This window comes from Grammomys surdaster, unplaced genomic scaffold (genome assembly GCF_004785775.1).
Source record: "Grammomys surdaster isolate TR1022 unplaced genomic scaffold, NIH_TR_1.0 352, whole genome shotgun sequence".
NCBI classification, from domain to species: Eukaryota; Metazoa; Chordata; class Mammalia; order Rodentia; family Muridae; genus Grammomys; species Grammomys surdaster.
This window is the reverse complement of record NW_021604771.1, coordinates 152,024-162,652: the sequence shown is the minus strand read 5'-3', so window position 1 is coordinate 162,652 and position 10,629 is coordinate 152,024. Positions and strand designations below refer to the sequence as shown.

The window sequence follows — 10,629 nt, the reverse complement described above, 5'->3', positions numbered from 1 at the left end:
AGGGGATCAGACCTCTTTACTTACCTCCTTAGATACCAGACACTTGTGGTACACACACACACACACACACACACGAGACACACGAGTCACACACAAAAAATAAATTTATATTTTTAAAATTTTAAAAACTTTAATTTAAAATTCAAATTTGTATTTATTTTATGTGAATGATTGGTCACCTGCATGCAACTTTGTGATCGCAGAGGTCAGAAAAGTTTGTGGAATCCCCTGGATCTGCAGTTACAGCCACCTCTGGGAGCTGGGAACAAAATCTGAAGAACAGTCAGTTCTCTTAAAGGCTGAGCCATCTCTGCAGCTCCAAAAATAAATGTTAAGAAACACTGCTTTCAGCCATGTGGTGGTAATGTGGAGCCCTAAAGCTGCACTACCAGGATCCCAAGCTTGCAGAAGGACGCTTGCAGAGGGCAAGCAATGCAATTACAAGATTTTATTGGTCCAATGCACTGGGGCCACTTGCTCACGTAGAAGAATCGGTGGTGAACGCACTCAGGCAGAAGCCTATATACAGTTTGAACAAGTATATACAGGTGTTTTTAGCAATAAACTGGTCAGTTGGCGTTGGTGGGCTTTGTGGGACCCGCTAACGGGGAGCTATCTGCTGTCAGACGGCTCCATGTGTCTGATGACCCTGGGTTTTACTTGGAACTGTGCGTCTTCACCCTTTTTGGAAAGGGAGGGATCCTGTGGTTTATCTTCGGACCTTGTGGCCTCACCCTTCTGGGAAGGCAGGGGGTCAGGATGTAATTTTCCACTGACATGGACTTTACATGACATGGACTTTACAGTAGTGGTGCACGCCTTTAATCCCAGCACTCCAGAGGCAGAGGCAGGAAACTCTCCAAGTCTGAGGCAGGCCTGGTCTACAGAGTAAGTTCCAGGATAGCCAGCCTACACAAAGAAACCCTGACTCAAAACACCAGAAGAAAAAAGAAAAAGAAAAGAAAAAAAGCTCCTATATCCTGTAGACTAGACTTAACAGCCCTGTATAGGATTGTGAGGGGGTTACTTTGAGGAAAGGTTAATGTAGCTCAGGCTATCCTGGAACTTAACTGAGGCTGGCTACATGATCTTATGGTGAAGCTGATTCTTCTGCCTCAGCTTCCTAACTACTGGAATTTCAAGCAGCATTACTAAGATCTACCACTTCTGGCCCATGCCTTTAATCCCAGGACTTGGGAGGCAGAGGCAGGCAGATTTCTGAGTTCGAGGCCAGCCTGGTCTACAGAGTGAGTTCCAGGATAGCCAGGACTACACAGACAAACCTGTCTCAAAAAACCAAAAAACAAAAACAAAAACAAAAAAACAAAAAAAACTACCACTTCATTGCAGTATTAAAATATTCAAAAGATGTATTCAGGGGGCCAGAGAGACATGGGAGCAGTTAAGAGCAGCTGGCTGCTCTTCCAGGGGACTGAGGTTCGAGACCCACATAGTAGCTCACAACTGTCTGTATCTTCAGTCCCTGGGGAAGCTAAGGCCTTCCGGCCTCCACTGTGCATTGCACATGTGTAGTACAGAGACATACGTGCAGGAAAACACCCATACACATAAAAATATAAAAATATAAATAAATGAAAGAAAGAAAGAAAGAAAGAAAGAAAGAAAGAAAGAAAGAAAGATGTTCAAAGAGCCTTAAAAAGAGAGAAAGATAGAGGCTGGAAGGATGGTTAACAGCAGTGGCTGCTTTTCCAGAGGTCCTGAGTTCAATTCCCAGGAACCACATGGTGGCTCACAACCATCTGTCATGGGATCCAGTGTCCTGCAGTGTCTGAAGAGAACCACGGTGTACTCACATACATGCAATACTTATTTTTAAAAGATGGCGCAAACAAGACTATGCTTATTTTTGTTTAAGAAACTTTCCTTTTCCTGGTTTTCTCAGTATATTAATGTATGTGCCTATTCCTGGGTGACTGGGTGTGTAGAGGGGTCTAAGGAGGTGGAGGCCAGAGGACAATGTGTATAGTTATTTTTGCATGTCTTCTTTTTTTAAAGTTTTTTTTTTGACAGGGTTTCTCTGTGTAGCCCTGGCTGTTCTGGAAGTCACTCTGTAGACCTGACTGGCCACAAACTTAGAGAGTCACCCACCTCCACATCCTGAGTGCTGGAATTAAAGGCTTTTCTGCTGCCTGGCTAAGACAGGGTTTCCCTGTGTGGCCCTGGATGTCCTGGAACTAGCTTTGTAAACCAGGCTGGCCTGGATCTCACAGAAAACCACCTGCCTCTGCCTCCTGTGTTCTAGGATTAAAGGCAAGCACCACACTGCCTAACCACACCTGGCATTATCTTTTCTTTATTAATAATTTTATTCATGTACATTTCAAAAGATATTTTCCTTACTGGATTCCCCTTGGCAAATCCCCCATCCCATCTCCCCTCTCCTTTGCCTCTATGAGTGCTCACACTCCACCCACTCACCCACTCCTGCCTCACTGCTCTAGCATCCCCCTACATTGGGACATCAAACCTCCACAGGACCAAGGGCCTCTCCTCCCCTTGATGCCAGATAAGGCTACATATGTAGTTGGAGCCATGGATCCCTCCGCGTGTACTCCTTAGTTGCACACCTAGCATTTTCAATGTGTGGTCTGGGTTCAAACTCAGCAAGGCAAGCCTTTCACTGACTGGTCTATCTCTCCACCTCTGGCCTCCACCCCTGCCCCCAGCCTTATCCTGTAACTTTTTCCCTGTATTTTGTCTTGAGACAGGGTCTCATATAGAACAGCTGATCTTGAACTATGTCTGTTGAAGGTTCTTTAACTACTTTTGGAAATAAAGTAATAAAGAGACTAGTGACAACTAAGTAGTTTTAAATGTACAATCCTGCAGAGAGGGAACTCTGGCATACAGAAAAGGCATGAATGGCTAAGTGCTGACTTGGCACAATTTGACAGTGGTTTTTAAAAACCTAGAGAAATTCCAGTTCTCTTCTCCTATAGGCCTATAGAACTTGCATTTAGATCCCCCGTCTCATTGACCTAGGACAGAAGCCTCAGCCAGTAAAAAAATTTAGACTTGAGAGTGGCCCCTTCTGATTGCCGGCTTCCCTATATGATCCAGCTAAGTGACCAGGCCTACCACTTGTTACTTTCTGAAACAAGGAAGAGCTAACCCCTAGCCTGCTTGACCGCAATTCCAATGGACTCTAGTAGAACAAAGCAACCTGTGTCTTACACCCCTTTTCCTCCAACAGCTCCAGAGTTCTGAGAATTTTTCTCTGTCGGAGATTATAAAGTGGTTTCTAAGATTCATGACACAGGTTACAGGATAAGGTTGCTGTAACAGGTCCCAGGGAATCAAGGTGTGCTTTTACTCAAGATAGGTCTTGTTGATGAGATAGTTGCGATGTACAGACTTTCTCTTCCTGGGTGTCCTCTTCATTTATTTGTTCTGTCTGCCTAGCACCTCTGGGGAGGAGCTGTGGTGCTCTTCCAGAGAGGCTCCAGTTAATCAGAGTGCAAGGGACCACAAGCTCTACACAAGCAAGGACTTCACCCAAGGCTATCACTGGTCACTTCCCGGTATGTCCCCTACGGATGAAGACAAACCAACTCTGGAGGAGGAGACTGATTCTGGAACAGGGTGGAAATTGGGAACATGTGTCCTAGAAAGGTACTGATCTTGTGCAAGCAGCTGAAGTGGAACCTGGAAGCTCTGGGGAACTGGGATGTCGTGCTGAGCCTCGCCTTCCTGGCTATTGGTCACCTTTTTCACCCAAACCTTAGCGGATGCTGGCATGAATTTCCCCTCTCCAAGGCCAAGGCTAGGCCCTGGCCCCTGTCGGTTAAGTAGATGCTTCTGTGATTGAGTTCCAGGCTTGGAAGGAAGCAGGTTGGGCTACCCTGTATGTGTGCTGAAAGGTGCCTCCTGGGGCTTGGGGAAAGCCCTGACCCTACAGCTGGCCTGGTTGCCGTCTCCAGGTTCAGTGCTGCTCCAAAATGCAAGCCGTGACTCAGTGCTGCAGCAACTGAAGGAGGAGCTGGCCAAGCAGCAGCCTGACCTGTGAGTGGTGTGGACCAGTGTTACTACAGGCTTAGCCTAACGTGGTTGTCTAACATGCCCTGATCTGTACCTCGTGGGGTGTATGTGTGTGTGTGTGTGTGTGTGTGTGTGTGTGTGTGTGTGTGTATGTGTGTGTATGTGAAGACAACTTGAACAAATCCCTCTGCTTTTTAAAGAACATTCAACTGTATTCTTAGCTTGCATTAGGGGTGTTTGCAGAGCTGGGGCAGAGCTATGGCCAATGGCTATGGGGAGGGACTGTGGGAGGGGGATGGAAGGGGGATGGAAGGGAGAAGAGCACCCTTCTGCTGTCCCATTTTTCCACCTTGTTCATTGTTGGTTTTGTTTTGCTTTTCAGGCACTAATGGGGATGTTTCCAAAAGCTTCCTGAGTATGAAGGACCTAGCTGAGGTGAACAACTACTGGGCTCTGAACCTGACCTCCATGCTCTGCTTGACCTCCGTCACCCCATAATGCCTTCCCAGATAGCCCTGGCCTCAGCTAGACTGTGGTTACCATCTCATCTCTGGGTGCCCTTCAGCTCTTCAGGGGCTGGGGGCTGTGTTGGCAGGGAATGCTGATGTTGTACCAGGTTGTGGCTGTTGAGAAACCCAATGTGAGAGTGCTAAGCCATGCCAGGGGTGGGTGGCTGGTACTGATATTGCTGTCCCCAGACCTAGATGGTACCTTTCTGGAGGCTGGGCAAGGAAGAGAGTCTGATCTATACTTTTATTAAAGAATCAAAGACTATATAGCACCCCTCCCTCCAGTCAGGACTCCTCTCTTTGAAAGAAAATTACATACTCCCAAGAAGTGGAGGCAGTCAGGAGCAGAACTACTCAGCCTTAGGAGTTGCCCGATTAGCAGGTGGGATAAAACATCTATACACATAAAAATGATTAAAAATAATAATAAAAAACAAAACATCTTCTGTTTGATGGCAGCAGGCAGCAGCACAGGTTTCAGAGACAGTTCATGATGGTCTTCTTCATCCCCTTCCAGTGGTGTGACCAGCTACAAGGGGAAACTCAGCCTGCATCCTTAGGCTGGCCATCAGTAGTGAGCTCTTACTGAACGGTGGCAGCTTTCTGAATGATGGCCTCTTCCCGTTTGATGGTCTCTTCATTGGTAAGATTCTTTTCCTCCATGAGGGTCTCTTTCTACAACGTATCCCCAGAGGAGGAGCCTGTGAGGCTTCCACCCTTAGCTGCCTGCAGGGACCCACAGAGCTTCTCTTGGGGATTGCAGGAGGACATATTCCTGTCAGATTTATATGTGATGACTCTCTTGGTCCTTACAGTGCTAGGGTTCGGGGTGCCTGGGAAAACCTGTGCGGAAGTAGGTGGTAAACATGCCTCACTGTCCCTGATCATGGGGTATCTCATGACTTGGTGGATGGTGGGCCTCCTACCAGGGTTGATCATCAGCAGTTCAATGATGACGTTGGAAACATCACTGGAAACATGAGGAGGAATCTTGAAGTTAGCGGCAATAATCTGTTGCCTCACATCCACAGAAGACCTACCTCGAAAAGGCAAGTTCCCGGACACCATGAATAACAGGAGGACCCCTAAACTCCAGATATCCACAGGGAAGCCCTCATATTCCTTTTCTTGAAAGACTTCTGGGGCACAGTAGGGCAGTGTGCCACAGAAACCAGCCAGCTTCTGCCCAGGAATCACTTTAGCAGCCAGGCCAAAATCACACAGCTTGGCGTTTCCCCTGCAGTCGATCAAAATGTTGCTGGCCTTTATGTCTCTATGGACAATGTGATGGTCATGACAACACTGTACTGCACATACTATCTGGGAGAACATCCTTTGAGTCTCACTCTCCTCTAAAGTCCCCACCTGGAAGATGCGATCTTGTAGATCTCCCTCTGAGGCATACTCCATCACCAGGTAGGTGGTCTTTCTTTTCTGGACCACGTGAAGCAACCTGATAATGTTAGGATGGCTAAGTGATTTCATAATCCTGGCTTCCCTGCAGATGTGTGAGGCATACTTCTTGGTGTATTGAAGAATTTTTACAGCCACAGTGGTAGCTGTGGGGATGTGGAAGGCCCGTTTCACCACTGAAAAGTCTCCTTTGTCCAGAGTGTTTAGCATCTTATAGTTAGTGCTGAAGTTCTCCTCAGTTGAGTAGCAGTCCTTCAGACCCTGCTCCATCATCAGATCCTCCATGATTTGGCTAGAACCAAACTTGCAACAAGAAATTTAAAAAAAAAAAATTTTAAATCAGGCCAAAGAGAATTTTTACCGCTAAAAATTCCCACCTCCAAAAGACAAGAAAGAGGTCAGAAATATGTCAGACAACCTCGTCAGGTACTTTGAATGCTTGGGAAGAGAAGAACAGAGCACCTTCTAACGTAGTAGACATAAACTATGACATAGAAACAAAACAAAGGATCACAGACAGTAAGAGCTGCTCACTGTAAAAGATAACCATCCTCTCCTCTGGTCTCAGCACACACTGTGAGCCAATGCACCAAGAAAATCAGATTCTCGGAGTGGATAAGGCAACAGACACTCCAAAACCCTTAGTGTCCAGGCAGGGTAACCGGCTCTGGAGTCCACACTGTCTGTTACTCCTTCAGAGGACATGCATTTAGTTCTTAGGACCCAGGTCAGGTGGCCTACAAATGCCCTAAGTTCAGCTCTTACACTTTTTTACACTTCTGGCCTCTAAGGGCATCCATACAGCACACTCACAGGCACTACATGCCACTTAAAATAATACTGATACAAATCTGTCTATATAGTGTTATTTATGACCTTTGAAGGTCAGAAGAGGGCATCAGATTCTCAGCAAGTGGAACTACCGGCAGCTGTAGTGAGACTTCTGGTTTGTTTAAAAACCCAGCTATGGTACGTGAACATGTTATTGTTTTATTTCCAGGTGTGTGACAAGAGGCCCACAACCACCCAGAAAACCGCTCCAGTTCCTGAAAATCTGACTCCGTCTTCTGACCTCCACAGCAGGCACCAGGGAAGAGGTGTTCAGACATACATGGAGGCAAAATACTCATACACATAAATGAAACATAAAATATTCTAACTTATCAAACATAAAGAAATAGAAAGTAGAATGGAAGATAATAACAGGGAAAAGTAAACATATAAATCAAGCCAGTAAATACACAAACCATAATCAAAAAAAGCCCATCGGAGTCACCAAATTAGAGAAAAACTTACTGTTTCAGGATCCGAAGGTTCTGAAGTCGAGGCATCATCACTCAGCATCATCAAATTCCAGTTGCTTTCCAACCAACGTACAGGCCTTGTCCTGTAATGACAGGAGGCAGATTCAGCCAGAGCTAAACAGGTATCTATCCAGAGTGGACAGGTATATATCATTCCCCGCAATGGTTCCTGGTGAGGTCAGAGCAAGAAATGGACCAATGGTGTCTAGGCACAGCCCACTGGATTTCCTCACATTCTGTCTCGAAGGTCAGGAAGGATGATCCTGGTCAGGAGGACAGTACAAGACTAGTTACATTCAAATGTCTGTCCCCAGTGTTGCCCAATGACCCACTTCTTCCTGCTAGGCCCACTGCCCAAGGGCTATAAGCTCCTCCAAACGAATCAACCTGGAGAGAACAATGTTCAAACACTTGACACTCTGTGGAACATTTGACATCCTAAATTTAGCAAGGCCATTTTCCTTGTTAACATGTAGCCCTGGCTGTCCTGGAACTCACTCTGTAGACCAGGCTGGCCTCCAACTCAGAAATCCGCCTGCCTCTGCCTCCCAAGTGCTGGGATTAAAGGCATGTGCCACCACCACCTGGCTGTCCTTGAACTTTTTTCAGCTGCCCACTTCCACAGTTAGAATCAAAAGAATGGCATCTGAGCATTGCCTCTGCCCCTTGCATGGAGTCATGGCATTTGAACTGCCAGAAAGATCCTAAGAAAACCAGCTAGGAGGAAGCGTTCTGCTAAAGCACAGAGACACATTGGTGCCCTTGCTTAAGAGACCATCCAATACTGTCTGTCAGCTCCCTGAAGAGGAGGACTTGATGTGACTTGGCCTCTACTTGGAAAATAAGGGTGTGAACAAAAAAAGGGAAGCACTGAGGGACTTGGAAGGGGCAGCAAGAGAAGGTATGATCAGGGAGGGGAAAGTGATCAAAGTTCTTCATCTACATGTATGGAAATACCACTGTGAGAAGGATCACGTTGTGTAGTTGATATAAAACTAATGTTCCAAAGTAGTAAGGAATGGAGCCATGTAAAATAGGACATTTTTAAAAACAAAGTCGAAAAACTAAATAACAAAGAAAATTTCTCCCAATCACATTTCAAACCAAGAAAGGACTGGAAGAGAGAATTAGTTTAAATGCAGAAGACAGAAACCTCCAAACTGAAACACAGGCATTTAGGAGAAAACTCACTATGTTCAGATTCAACAATATACAAAGATCCAAAGCACAGTGGCTCACCAGCCTAGAAATCCAAACGCTCTCCACCAACAGATGCTTCACTCACTGTAAGGACCGGAGGCAGCCTCAGCCAGTGCTATAACTGGGCAAGCCAATGGTTTGCAATGGTTCCTTTTGAGGTCAGAGCTGAAATGGACCAATGATGACAGGACACAAACCACTAGGTTTCTTTCACATTCTGTTCTCAGGACAGGAAAGGCTGGTTAGGGGACAGTAAAGACCTGAAGATTACACCCAGTTAGGATTGTAAACAAAGTTAGCCTGGCTCTCGGTTAGGCTAAGGCTAGAAACCTGGAGACCCTACAGCGACAGTAAGAACTTTGCCTATACCAGGCACCGGGCCCCTGTCACTAGCTACAGCCCCCCATATATTTGTGTCCATCAGTCAAGTAAGAGCAATGCCCCAAGCCCTTCCACGTGTAGTGACCAAGACAATAGGGAAAGAGACATGTCTTAGGCTCAAGACAGATCTCCATTCTAACAAGGTACCTTGAGGCCTAGAGGGCTTAGCCAATAAGCTTTCCTTCCCAGACATTCCTCTCTGCAAAAGGTATTTAATCTCAGGCCCACCCTGAAAAGTGGGGTACGGTTTTACACATCTACTTTCTGCCATGACAACAAATTCTTGAAAACCATGAACTGCCTCTTTTTATCAGGATCTGCTGTGGAGAGCTATAAAGATGGCCCCTGGCTACAGAGTCACTGTCTAATCTCCTGTAGCAGGCCTATCTCCATTCTCCACCACAACCGCCACCAAGCCAAGTCTTCCACTATCAAGCCAAGAACTCTTCCCATGGGACCAGCCAGAGCTCCCTCCTTTCCCACCCCCCACCCCTGGCCCAGGGCTAGATCCAGCCAGTGGGCCCAGATTCCATTCTCAGCTCTTCCACGACTTCCAGAGGCACCTGGAAACTCCATGGCCTTAGTCTCTTTGTAGGCCCAGGTACACCCGAGCCAGCTCTGACTGCTCCACACCTCAGACTGAACTTTTCCACCCCCAAGTGGTGTCCTACAGCCCAATACCCACCAATGGCATGGGACAAGTACAAACTCCCCTTCTCTTGCCTCCCAAAGTGATTGAGCCCCGTATTGGAGTGGACACAGAACTCACAACCCTACACCCTATGACCAACTTCTATCTGCCAGGCTATATTTTCCAGATTTTTGGCAACTGGACTAACAGGGCCACATGCTAGGGATCAATGTTCAAACACATGACCCTTTCTTGGATAGTTGATATCTGTATTATTTGTGGTTCTCTAGAGCCACAGAATAGATGGGATGTCTTTCTATATTGAGGTAATTCATTATGATGACTTACAGTCTGTAGTCCAACTCCCCAACAATGGTCAGCTGTTAATTGGAAATCCAAGAATCTTGTAATGGCTCAGTCCCACAAAGCTACTTGTTTCAGCTGGCTTTCTGTAGAAGTAGGTTCCAACAGATGTGTTGGCAAGTAAGTGCAAGTGGCAAAAAAGAGTGACTCTTCCTTCTTCCAATCTCCTTATGTAGGTCTCCCGCAGAAGGTTAAAGATGTATAGCACCACACCTGTATCTGGGATTTGTTTTGTTCCAGGCTGATCTTGAACTCAGAGATCTCATTGCCTTAGTCACCTGGGTTTAAATGCCTGTACTACCTTGCCTGGGTCTAAGCTTTTCATAGCCACTTTGCCTCAAGATCTCCATGCCAAGATCCAGGTCAGAAACTTGTGTCTTCCAGCCTCAAGACCTGGATCACACAGGTGAGCCCTCCAATTCTGGATTGTAGTTCATTCCAGATATAGGCAAGTTGACAACCAGGAATAGATATTAAAATATCCAAACCCCAATACAGACCCTTTCTAATTTCATAATACTAAGTGGAATCATCTGAGTTACAGCAGGCTGCAGACTGCTCTCCTTCGAGGGGTATGCACACTGTATTCATGTGCTTTCTCTTGCTGGGATTAAAAACACCACAAAGAAATGCAACTTGGGGAAGAAAGGGTTTATCTGGATTTCACTTCCTAATCATAGCCTCCCACGAGTAGAAGTCAGGGCAGGGACTCAAGACAGGACCTTGAGGCAAGAACTGAGGGAGATGCCATGGAGTAAAGCTGCTTTCTGGCTTGTTCTCCCTGACTGAGCCTGCTTATATATACACATATATACAGCCATGACCTCAT

The 10,629-nt window shown here is 46.2% G+C and overlaps 1 protein-coding gene across 1 annotated transcript; it reads right to left on the bottom strand.

Annotated features, from left to right (window-relative positions):
• Positions 1 to 5,183: 5,183 nt before the first annotated feature.
• On the bottom strand, positions 5,184 to 6,206 carry LOC114631177 (sperm motility kinase X-like). The gene has a single exon (XM_028779474.1). It carries the CDS (start codon positions 6,204 to 6,206, stop codon positions 5,184 to 5,186), a length of 1,023 nt encoding a protein of 340 aa, XP_028635307.1.
• Between the last annotated feature and the right edge of the window lie 4,423 nt (positions 6,207 to 10,629).

Bases quoted from the DNA above. Each gene is read 5' to 3' on its own strand.
- LOC114631177 (XM_028779474.1), bottom strand. From the start codon at position 6,206: ATGGAGGATCTGATGATGGAGCAGGGTCTGAAGGACTGCTACTCAACT.